This window comes from Scylla paramamosain, chromosome 6 (assembly GCF_035594125.1).
Source record: "Scylla paramamosain isolate STU-SP2022 chromosome 6, ASM3559412v1, whole genome shotgun sequence".
Classification (NCBI taxonomy): domain Eukaryota; kingdom Metazoa; phylum Arthropoda; class Malacostraca; order Decapoda; family Portunidae; genus Scylla; species Scylla paramamosain.
The window spans coordinates 4,083,522-4,096,675 of NC_087156.1; the positions used below are offsets into that span (position 1 = coordinate 4,083,522).

The 13,154-nt window shown below is 36.4% G+C and overlaps 1 protein-coding gene across 1 annotated transcript; it reads left to right on the forward strand.

The window, feature by feature from the left end:
* The first annotated feature begins 1,188 nt into the window (after positions 1-1,188).
* On the forward strand, positions 1,189-11,972 carry LOC135101235 (uncharacterized protein C8orf76 homolog). Its single transcript, XM_064004902.1, has 2 exons — positions 1,189-1,543; positions 10,882-11,972. The coding sequence occupies exon 2, from the start codon at positions 10,883-10,885 to the stop codon at positions 11,921-11,923; it is 1,041 nt and encodes a 346-aa protein (XP_063860972.1). The 5' UTR covers positions 1,189-1,543; position 10,882; the 3' UTR covers positions 11,924-11,972.
* Positions 11,973-13,154: the final 1,182 nt, after the last annotated feature.

Genomic DNA, 13,154 nt, shown 5'->3' on the forward strand with positions numbered 1-13,154 from the left:
GCACCCAAACCTATCCACAAGACACTTTTAGCTTTCAATAACAAGCGCCAACTTCTTTTATATTATACTAAATTAATAGAAAATTAAATATAAAGAATTATAAGCGTGTAAAAATAAATCTCAGGCCATTATAACTGTAATTGTCAAAGTATCTAGACATTACTGATTGAAGCGCCAAATTCAAACTGGTCCTGGCGGGGCTTACACTGCAATGTCTCGTCCCTTGTGTGGCGTAATGTGAAATCATTGAAAAGCTTGTGTGAATTGAAGGCTTGGCTTAATACTGTGTTATATCTCAGCTTATCATTATTAAGTATTTACCATTTTACGTAAAAAAAAAAAAAAAAACAATACTTCACAGAGATATCGAATTATAACAGAGGCTTCCATACTGTAGCTAATGATCAACAGTGAATTACCAGCCTTTCTCTGTGTGTCAAGGAGAGCCCACCTGCATGTACTTAATATATGTTTTAAATTCTTTTTATGTTTCTTAATTCTTAATATGTTTTAATTCTTTTTAACCAGCATGTTGTGATCAGACACAATATCAACGAAACCATCCTCATCTATCCACATATGTGACACAATTTCACGCATTCTTTCATTCACCAACACGTAGTCAATTGCCGATTCCTGCTCTCTTGCAGGAATCTCATTCTGAATGAATGGAAGAATGAGATGGAAAGAAAGAAGACCCTGGAATGGTACAAGGAGAAAGAGGCCCCGAGGTATGAAAGGTGGTATGATGGAAGCCTGGGCGGTTACAGGTGGTCTGAGTCCGGCAGCAAAGTGTGCCAGATGTGTGACATGGGAGAGGATGAGACGGTGGAACATGTGGTGCTGGAGTATGTGAAGTATGCCAGAGACAGGAATGAGATGATGCAAGTGATACTGACTGAGTTAGGGCATGATAGGAATGAAAGAGTGGAGAAGACAGGAAAGGAATGGATGGTGTTATTGCTGGGACTGTGTAGAGAAGCGAATGAAAGGATGATTGAGGCGGTGAAAGAGTTTCTGGAGAGAATGTGGCGTGCCAGGTGTATGAACAATTAGGATAGAGAATGCTGTTCGTTTCTCTTTTTTTTTTCCCCTTCTACAGGAGTTGCCGATCCAAAGGCCTGGCTCAGGAGTGATCCTGTGCCACCTGTCTTGATCTTGATCTTGACGGTAAAGGTGGCACAGGATTACTCCTGAGTCAGGCCTTTGGATCGGCAACTCCTGTAGAAGGGGGAAAAAAAAAGAAACGAACAGCATCCTCTATCCTGTACCATCAAGATCAAGATCAAGATGTACCATCAAGATCAAGATCAAAACTGAGTAAACAAGAACCGAGTGAAGCGAGTACTACTTTAACTGAAACTCACATCTCTAGAGACTGGTCTTTCTTTTTCCAAGAAAAGCAGCAACAATCGCTGTCAAGCGGGCGCCGATACAAAACAAGGCATATCCAACAACTACCAGACAACGGCGGGTCACTCGTCTGCTTGCAGAACTTCCTACTTTACTGTGAATTGCTGGCGTTGCTCAAGTGTTGCTACAGGTGAGTCTGTCAAAGTGTCACGAATGCCATTGTATTGCTCCATGTGAAGCAGTACGTGGTTGACTGAATAGGTAAAACACCAAAACGGTGATTGGCTCTTTTCCTTTCCTCACAATACTTTACAGTTAGGTTAGGTTAGGGTACAGTTATTGACGGTTCTATTATGAGTCCGTCACCATCTAGGAAGTCTCAGCAGTTTCATGGATATGTGAGGGGTGATTTGTGTCGCGTACTTTTCAAGTGTGTTCAAGCTTTTTCCAAGCTACTTCATGAATGTTGCACTGACAACCCACTCACTTAAACTGCTCCAGTTACATGTCGTTGGAAGGGGGAATTATTCGGTTTTAAAGTCTGTATTTATTTTCGGAAAGCTATAACCCACTAATTCTGTGATATCCTCTATGTTTCATTGAAAGTTAATTATACCTATTGTCAAAATTAGCTACATTAGGTAGTATTTACTATTTTAGTAACCTGTCACTTGTTTTCTTTTGTCTTTTATATGACCAAACCTGGCACAAACTAGTTGTTTACTTCTTAAACTATACAAGAAATAAAATGGATTAAAGTCATGAACAAATTAAGCGAACTAAATAAAGAAAAACTTAACTTGTCCAGTTTATCTCATCCTTGTGGGATACCAGCCCTGTGGGATGCCAGCCCTGTCGGGCATCAGCCCTATTGGGCACCAGACATTTAGGTAATTGAAAACAATACTTTACCTCTTTGAAGTGTTGGGTGAGCTTTATTTTGCCATATAGTTTGCAAGAAAGGATTGGTCTCCTCAGTAAGGTAATTCAGGTAAGGTAATTTCAAGCCTTGTAGGGTTGAAATTTATGTTAGATTTAGACTCACTCAGGTAATTCACAACTTTTGTGTGCTTGTTTTACAGTTAAACTAATTTGCTTGATATTGCATCATACAAAACAAGCAAAACAACTAAAAAATACAAAAAATAAAGAAAAACTACATGAAAGACACTAATGACAAAGTAACTATTGATATGATTTTTTTCCCCCTAGCCCAACTCTTAAATTTTGTTTAAACACCAAACTATTACATTATTGGTGCTGTAACTTTTTCTTTCACACACACAAACACACACACACACACACACACACACACACACACACACACACACACACACACACACACACACACACACACACACACACACACACACACACACACACACACACACATGAGTGGGATACTGCAAGGATCTGTGTTGGCACCAATTATGTTTTAAATATATGTAAATAATATGACAGAGGATCTAAATAGTTATATAAACCTGTTTGCTGATGATTAGAAAGTAATTAATATAATAAAGGATGAAAATGACTGCAAGGAGTTGCAAATGGATATTGACAAGATACATGCATGGAGCCAAAGATGAATTTAATGCCAGAAAATACCACATGTTGGAAATAGGAAATAGTAAAAAGAGACTTCATAGAATTACATAATGGGAGGAGAAATAATAATGAAAAATAATGAAGAAAAAGATTTGGGAGTAATGATTCAGGACACACTATCATCTGAAAGGCACATAAACAGGATATTTGGCTCTGCATATAGCTTGTTAACAAGCATTTGTGTGGTGTTTAACTATTTGGATAAAGAAATAATGAAGAAAATTATAACAAGCATTATATGTCAAAAATTGGAATACACAGCAATAGTTTGGGCTCCACATAAAAAAAAAAAAAATGTAAGAAAACTGAAAAGAATATAGAGGATAGCAACAAAGATGGTACCAGAATTGAAAGACTTCAATTTTGAAGAAAGACTTAAAGAGATGGGATTCAACACTATAAGAGAGAAGAAAAGAGGAGACCTCATAACAATGTACATGTTTTGTACAAATTTGTAAACATAATATAAAGAATAGACAGAAATGACTTGGTACTACTGATGCAGGAGGGAGAGATGCATGAGGGGGCATGGGAAGAAAATTAAAAAGAGTGGATGTTTGAGTGACATCAGGAAATACAGCTTCCTGTATCAAACTATTGAAATCTGGAATGATTTGAAGGAAGAGATGGTTGCGGTAAACATTGTACACATGTTTAAAGATAAATTGGATAAATATGGATATGGAGACAGGACAAAATGAGCTTTGGCTTGTGTCCTGTGCAATACAACTAGGAAGATACACACACACACACACACACACACACACACACACACACACACACACACACACACACACACACACACACACACACACACACACACACACACACACACACACACTTCTGTAGTCATTGAAGGTGAAGGCAAAGGTATGCTATAGCTATACGTGGCCTCAGTGCTCATCTCTGGCATTTGAGCCCATGGTGGATGATGTCCCTCATTCCAATGTCTTAAAAGACATTGTTTTTATGAAACAAAGCATTCAAGTGCTTGATGTAAATCCTGTATCTCGTCTTACATTGTAATTACCAGTCATAGGATGAACATAGAGTGAAGGCAGTTTTTCTAAGCAAGTAACTCATTTCTGACCTAAGCTGATTTTCTATTTGGAGCTTTTTTTTTTTTATCAATTTATTGTGCTCAAAGAGTGACAGACTTAATACATAAATTAATTTCTATGTACGTTGGACATGTGACACTCAGAAAACTTAATGTAAACTGAGATGGTACATAATTTAAAAACCCAGTAAAGTGGATATTTAATACTGAATTCATATTTTCACATGTATATCTACAGAGAAGTCCATAAGGGCAAACCTGAATTGCTGTGTGTGTGTTTGTGTGTGTATGTGTGTGTGTGTGTGTGTGTGTGTGTGTGTGTGTGTGTGTGTGTGTGTGTGTGAAATTAGTGTATGTGGAAGTCCAGTCCGTATGATTCAGTAATTCATTTCTCATAACAATGACCTGAAAACACTTCCTGTATTATTTCAGCACCCATCAAAGTGTGGGTGCTGTACTAAAATTATGTCTAAATTATTGTCTGTGAGGAGATATTCACACACATCATGTAAGTTTTGTCCCTAAGGCAGTATGTCCCTGACTGAGGGGCACTCAACACAGTAGTGGTGGAGACAATTGGCATTGAGCCAGTCACACAGCTTGCATGTGGAGAAGTGGGGAATATCGCCTGCCTCAGAGACTTGTCGTACTTGTTGGTAACCCAGTCTAAGTCAAGGAGAAACAATGTTATGCTTGCAAACCATGAGTCCTTGAAGGATGAACAGAAGTTGTCACAGTGCTGAATAGAAACTTTAGATCTGCTGAGTGTTAGGGTGATGGATTGTGGGTGGCTGAGTGAATCCTTCATTTGTAGCAGAGGAGGAAGCATGTAGTATTGTCAAGCAGGGGCTGTCTGCAGGCATTCCTTGCAAGGCAATCCACTGTATCATTGGCTGCAATTCCAACATGCGAGGGAATCCACAAAAACCTTATAATGAGGGAGTAATCATGAGCTACAGTTAGTTAAAATGAAATTTGATGCTTTAATCAGCAGTGTTTGGGTTGCTGGGAGGAGATGGCCTAAAGACCAAACTATGAGTCGCACATAACTACACCATTCAGGTGTCATTGACAAAGGAGACCGACAGCCAGCAGGAGTCTGTAACTCACAGTAAATAAAACTGGATGGACTGGGGAGTCTGTGGCTGACCCAGTCTCTCTCAAGTGGTTCCATGTCAGGGGAGTAGTTGGTACAACCTGGTCTCCTGTGTGGCAGCAGGGAACTCTCCAGGCAGAGGTGGCACATAACAGAAACAGGGAAGGACAGTGCGGTGATGTGCTCCAGAACTAGTTGTTTTTGAAGGAGTGGTGGATCTGCTTTGGAAGTGGGAGTGAAGGAGATTTGTGGTTGAGGTAGCTTCCATGGAGGTGTATCACAGTCAAATTCAGCCTCAGGAACATCAAGATCAAGCTATTGCAGAATGGAGCAGACTGTGCTGATGAGGATGCAGGTGCCGGGATGAAATGGAGGTCAGGGTGTGGCAGGGTCAAGTGAAGCTTACAGGATGCAAGAGTAATGGGGAGCAAGGTGGGAAGAGTGGAGGCACTTGACACTGAGGGAGGAAATATTAGCATGTATTCGTTCAATAATGGGGGAAGATGGAGATCAGTTAACATGTTAATTATTCTAGTGGAAATAGGACTCCCAAGAATGTACTGCATTGTTTTGTTTTGTAATTTTGTAAAGGTTCCAGAGTTGTCTTAGGAAGCCGGCTAATGGCTAGGGAGAGGTAGTCTATAACTGACTGAATAAATGTAGAGATTTCTTGGTCCAGGGATGGAGATTCTGGCAGCATTGTTGGTGAACCATTTAAAGGGGACGAGTTGTTGTTGTAGTCAGTGTAGGAGATCTTGGACAGTGGGATGAATATGCTGCTGAGCTGGTGTGGCAGTTGTGATTCACACAGACACTCCCAGGCACAAATACTACCTATACAGTTTGACACAATTTCCTGCAGTGAAGACAGGTAATATCAAAATGGTGCCTAATGTTGGCCAAATATGAGTCATAAAATTTGCAGGATGGTACAGCAGTTATAAAATGAAATATCAGTGTTCCTTTGCTGGTATTTTTACACCATTTGTGCATTTTGGGTGCATTCCATCATTTAGGTATCTCTATTTATTTTTCTAGTCCATCTAGACAGACTGCAAATATTGTAATATAACAAAATATTTTCTATTATACTATGTAGCACAATTTTTGTCTTTGACAAGCAAGTGTTATTTTCCAACTCTTTTCATTGCAAAACAAGAGGAAATATCCATTATTCCTGTCAAACTGCTTTTGTGGTTTTTAGAATGATTTTTTTGCCCCAAAATAGTTAAATTTTGCCATTTTTCCAGATGCTGTCACAGAACTTTGCTCTTGTCTTGATAAATTGACCATTTATGTAGCAGAATGCATGTGGAGAATGATTGCAGCCTCTTGATGCCATTTCACCTCTTGTGATGTATCTTCTCAGGCAGGCAGGTGGTCTGCAATCTCTTACTTTTGTATTGTCAAACAGTACTCTAGAATACTTGTGTTCCAGAATGTTATCAATCTTTCTAGAATATTCTTAAACCTACTTTAAGATATTCTGAATCATTCTAGAAAATTCTTGTAGCTTCTGGAAAATTCTTGATACTTCTGCATATTTCTACTATTCTCCAGAAAATTCTAGAATATTCTGGAAATGTTTACATTGAATAGAATGTTCCAGAATGTTCTTGAAACTTCTAAAAGTGTCTGGTAGAATATTCTGGAAGATTTGAGATTTCTGAAATGTAAGCAAATTCTAAATATGAAACATTTCTTGCTAGATCTGGTCAGTTCAAGAATGATCTTATTAATATAAAAAAAAGTTTTAGAACACTTTATATTCTTCCTTTCATTGTTTTAACTTATTTGCAGTATTTCAAAAGCATTTAGATAAGCAATTGAGATTTTGCAAAAGTCTTTACCTGACATAAAAACCAATAGTAACCCATACTATAATGAAATAAGTCAAAAATGAAAATTCATTGTTTTAACCACAAAAGCAAAATTTTAGGATCAAAATTAATTTTTTCTATTTAGTTTAGATGGAAATAACTGGAAAATTATGTTTTGGGGCCAATGACAAAACAAAAGTAAAATTTTGTTACATAGTGAATTATCAGTGATTGTGGAGCAAGAAGAAAGTAGTTGTAGGGAACATGTTTTTCAGCTGCCGAGGTCACAGGTCACTCACAGAGGTGAGAGTGAGTTCCCTTGCCCTACTGCTCAGAAATTACCATGTTAAGGCCATGTTTTATCTGTGTATTGCTTCTTCAGACCTGTCCTACTTAATCACCTGTGCAAATACAAACCACTCAGCAGAGTATTTTAGTGTGAATTGATTGTATCAGTCATGACCTCACACTGCATTATGGCATAATGATGTGTTGGAACTTGTGGCCCAAGACAGGAAGCTCATTCAGACACTTTACCTGCCCCGCCAGAATGTTGCACACCACTGGAAGACTTGACTTTCGTGCTTATTGCATACAAATGTTACTGTTCACTTCAGTTGAAACAATTCATGCTACATAGTTTCAATATTGGTTTTCACCCTCAAGTGGCTTGCATTTTTTTTTTTTTTTTTTATGTAGGAGGGACACTGGCCAAAGGGCAATAAAAATCCAATAAAAAAAATTGCACGCTGAAATGCCAGTCCCATAAAAGGGTTCAAAGCGGTAGTCAAAAATTGAAGGATAAGTGTCTTGAAACCTACCTTTTGAAGGAATTCAAGTCATAGGAAGGTGGAAAAACAGAAGCAGGCAGGGAGTTCCAGAGTTTATAGATGTTCATATTGCATAGATGTTCAGAGTTTAAAGATGTTCATATTGCCTATCATCCCACCTCTGTTAACATCCCATCCTCATTTTATAGCTTCTCACTTCAGTGAGGTTTAAGTGAATGACAAGTGTGGGTAGGATGGTGTCAGTGACTATGGGCAGTGCTGAACAAGCTGTGGTAATTTCAGGATATGAAAATGAAGAGGGGGCAGTGGAGTGGTAATGGTTGGATCCACATTGATGCTAGTACCACATTCTGAGGTATTGTTGCTCTCTCTGAGGTGCACTCATGTTTATCATTTTAAGAAGATAAAGCTATTTTTGTAAAGATGAATTTTAAAAAAATATAACTTTTGTGGTACAGTGGAACCTCGGTGCTAGAACTTAATTAATTCCTGAATGCCATTTGAAATCTGAAATGTTAATAAATCAAAACTATTTTCCCCATAGGAATCAATGTAAAATGGATTAATCTGTTCCCAGACACTAGTCTACCCTGTCTTAGTAGCATATGACAGCCAAGGTGGCTGCTTCCCAACATCTCCAACTCACAAATTGTTTATCCAGAAAGGATGTAATGAATGAACTTAGTGACACAGAACTTTTTAAAAGATGCTGTTTAGATTGTGCAGGTATTCTCTTTGTCACCAATATAGTGAGGGAAGCCTTACATAAGGGCACAGAAAGGAGCAACCCACTTAACCCCAAAATGAAGGTTATCATAACACTTAGACATCTTGCTGCTGGGAAAGGCTACTGGAAAAATGCAGTTGTGCATTAGTAATGGTGTTGGGGGTCATTGAGAGAGCCACAGGTGGCTCAGGATTACTCTTGAGCACCGAAAACTGTTTGTTTACATCGAGGTTTTTCAGCAGGATGACATTTACTATATTTCAAAGATTGAACTACTGCCTTACACTCTGTCCCTCCTCCAAATATATAAAAATGAAGTAAATATTTATAGAAACTATAAATTAGTAATAAACAGCAGCTTTTGTTGTCTTTTAATATTTGAAATCAAGTAACTTTGTTCTAGAACCAAATTATGGTACCACAACTGAAGCAATAATGAGTTCAAAATTTTGTTAAAAAAACAATTTGTTTGAAAAAGGGAGGCGTTCGGTAACTGAGGTTCCACTGTACTATGATATGCTAGGATACACTGTGGTAGGCAGGACAAGAAGTACTCAAAATATGGCATTACTTTATTATCATAAGGCATTCTTGACTAAAGAATATTTCTTTCAGCACTATCAAAATTATATATATATATATATATATATATATATATATATATATATATATATATATATATATATATATATATATATATATATATATATATATATATATATATATATATATATATATATATATATATCATCTTTATAGTGTTGAAGGAAATATTCTCTAGCCAAGAATGCCATTTATTCAGGGAAAAAAAAAAAAAAAAAATATATATATATATATATATATATATATATATATATATATATATATATATATATATATATATATATATATATATATATATATATATATATATATATATATATATATATATATATATATATATATATATATTTTTACTTATCTTATTTTTTTTACTGGCTAATGGGTCGTGTTGGGTGGGCAGTTATAGCATTGCTTGTCAGCCTACAAATAACCATCCACAAATAGAAATATTTCATTTGTTGCTATAATGAAGTAACACTAATGAATGAAGTCCAGAAATCTGTTAATTTGTTTTACAAAGTCATCACTGTGGCCCAGATTTGGGTTGCTGCGACTCATGGCTCCTCTTAAAATTAAAATTCTGTTGAGTGGGAAAAGATTTCAGACCATTGATTAAGGAGATTGTGATGACACATCTGATTGCAATCCTTAATGATAGCTATTTACATTTAAAAACTGCACTGCTCCTTCCATACTTGTAGGGACCAGGAGACAAAGACCATGATGAATGACAAAGTTTTGCACATGTTTAGCACACCCTTGTAAAAAGACAGTAGCTCTGCAAAAAACAGTGAGAGGAATTCTACTCATAAATGATCTCAAAGTAAGTCTTAAGTCTTTCTGGCACTTGAAAGCAGCAGATGAATCTTCATACTTCCCTGGCTCATCACTAAAAGTTAAAGTCCAGCCAGTAGAAGTGATGAAATCTGTATTACATTAACACTCCCTGCAATTTGCCATTGTCTTCCCTAATTAATAACCATTCTAAGATCTTTATTCTTGATCTATAGCCATCTCTAAGCATTATACTGGCTAAAAATTACTAAATAATTTTTGGTCTGTAGCCATCTCTAAGCATTATAGTGGCTAAAAATTGCTAAATATATTTTTTTAATTCCTTTTTTTTCTTTCTTGTTGATGTTTATTAAGATTTTGTTGCTTCTAGTGTTGTGAGGTACTGCACATCACAGTGAAAGGGTTAAAAAGAATTGTGCTATCACATGATGTGAGTTTCATTGCAATTGGCTTTGTAGTACAGGAGGTAGAAATTTGTGAATAACTTAATAGTTGGGCCAGGCTGGGCTGGGCTGCTCAAGTGCAACAACCACACAGATGAATACAATTTTGATCCGCTGATAATGAACTAAGAGGAGTGGAAGAGGTAGTCTCAGCAAGTGATGGAAGAACTCATTTTTAAACAAGCAAGTGAAAAGAATTAAGATATAAGTATTGAATATTGGACAATAAAGTTTAAAGTTGCAAATAGACAGCTAAGTGCTGTAGCTCATTGGGAAAAAATTCATGACTGTTAATCTATTATAATTAATCTGAACACAGAAAGAGCAATATAGATGGGGATGTTAAGATAAATATGTAAAATTCTAAGGAAGTATTTTGAAGGGAACCAAACCACTTTTGTCTCAGGCAGGATATTTTTCCTCAATATTAAATAGTTGGATACTTTTTTAGACAAACCTCATAATTTCTCAACAATTGATCATTCAGTTACATTTGAATTTCATAATATTTCACATAGAATACTTTTAAGAATGATTGATTTTTTGGTTTCAAAGTACATTCAGCTTTATTTCTATAAATTCTAGAATGGAATTTGCTGAGTTTGATGATGACCTCTTTGAGGAGAAGCCAACCCGGGACAGTGTGGCCGAGGATTACCAAGCTCGGATGTGTGAGGCGGGATGGTTCATGCAGGTGGAACCTGGCCAGCTAGTCTCCCAGGAGGATGAATTGGGTGTTCAGAAGTTTGCAGCAGAATATCTCTTCTTAGGCAAGTCATATAATGCTGCAATAGCTAAATATGAAGAAATACTAAGGATTTTACCAGAGAGTAGTACCACCATTAAAAGAGAATGTCAAGAGAACTTGGCTAGGTGCCATGTAAAGGCAGGCACTGCAGACAAGGCAGTAGTGCTTGCAGAAAGGTTACACTCAACATCTAGGACTCTTGATCAATTTACTGTGAGTTATTCTCTACTTCTGGATGTGTACCTGGCAGTAGGCAGACATGATGATGCTCTTACAGCAGCCCAACACCTAGTATCACTTCACCCTGATAACAGTCACTTATGGATGAAACTTGCCTTAACTTACGCCTTTTTGAAAAAAATTATTCTTCCTAACGTTAAAGAGTTGATGCGTGCTCATCTACCTGGATCAAAAAAGGCCATCCATTGTGTTAATTCACCGTCATCATCAGAGCCACTTCAGTTTACAGAAAATGTACCAGAATGCTCAGACAATTCTCATAAGACTGAATTGCCTGACATTCATGAAGTTGAAGAAAAGAAAAACACCAGAAAAGATGTTTTGATTGTAGCTGCATGTCTTCAGAGGGCATTTTATATCTTAGTCAAGACAGAAGGCACCGCTGTAGGCTTTGCTGTGACACAGACCAGAACATTTAAAGAAAAATTATTGGGTGACTTAAAGTTACTGTTGGATGATTGCTCATTGAAAGAATTGAGAAAAAATGTGCATCAGAATGATAAAATGGAAATGAACCTCTGCCCATCAGAGTCAGATTCAATTCAAGAAAATACAAAGAGTAGAACTGATGATGAAGACCAGGAAGTAAGTGTTTCTCAGGAAAGCTTTGAAGAAAAGTGGTTCAAGTGGATATTATAATTAATATTGTTTTGCTTCAGTTTATGAATATAATCAGAACATGCATTGATATGTGTTTTTTCTTTCAACATCAAAAAGGTTATGGAATTGAGTGTTTTGGTACTACTGGTATCATGGATAAGCTGGTGGTAAAAATAGTGATGATGTATAGCAATTTGAATCACAGAAAGTGGCATCATGCAGTGTGACTGGTGATATATGCCCTTTATTTTATATATATATATATATATATATATATATATATATATATATATATATATATATATATATATATATATATATATATATATATATATATATATATATATATATATATATATATATATTTTTTTTTTAGATTATTGGGTTGTCATTCTTCTGTTATCAGAAATTGTAAATGTAGGCAACTTCAACATAAAGTAGGTAAGTATCTATCTTCAGTGTCCAAACCATACTTTTGTGTTATTTAATCCTATGAGCCATTCAAATGTCATGCTTTCATTTTTACTTCATATACTAAATGTATTATACTTACTTTCATCATTCATTCTTTGCACACCACAGCCATTTCTTAAGTAAATTACTTGACAATCTAGAGATTCATATCTGCTATAAATTTTTTGTATCAGTTTGCTGATTTTTGGGGCATATTTGACAATTGTGAAGATTGTGGGGATTCTTCCTGGGTACAATTTATGATTTTCTCATGTTGATTCTGTTGATTTCAATAGGGTTTTTGTTAAAACTCTGAATTTTAACTCTACCTAGTAAATATGAAAATTGTGTGGCTCATTTGCAGTCTCTAATTGCCTGCTAGAGAGGTTCTCACTCAGCCTATAGGAGTGGGAATTTCCTGGTTAATGTTTTTCAACACATAAGAACATAAGAAATAAGGGAAACTGCAAGAAGCGACCAGGCTTACACATGGCAGTCCCTGTATGAAATATACCTACCTATTTCCATCTATTATCCCCATCCATAAACTTGTCTAATCTTCTCTTAAAGCTCTCTAGTGTCCTAGCACTAACAACATGATTACTGAGTCCGTTCCACTCATCTACCACTCTATTTGAGAACCAATTTTTTCCTATCTCCTTCCTAAACCTAAATTTTTCAAGCTTGAACCTGTTATTTCTTGTTCTACCCTGGTTGCTGATTCTAAGAATTTTGCCTACATCCCCCTTGTTATAACCCTTATACCACTTAAAGACTTCTATCAGGTCCCCTCTTAACCTACATCTCTCTAAAGAAT

Bases quoted from the DNA above. Each gene is read 5' to 3' on its own strand.
- LOC135101235 (XM_064004902.1), top strand. From the start codon at position 10,883: ATGGAATTTGCTGAGTTTGATGATGACCTCTTTGAGGAGAAGCCAACC.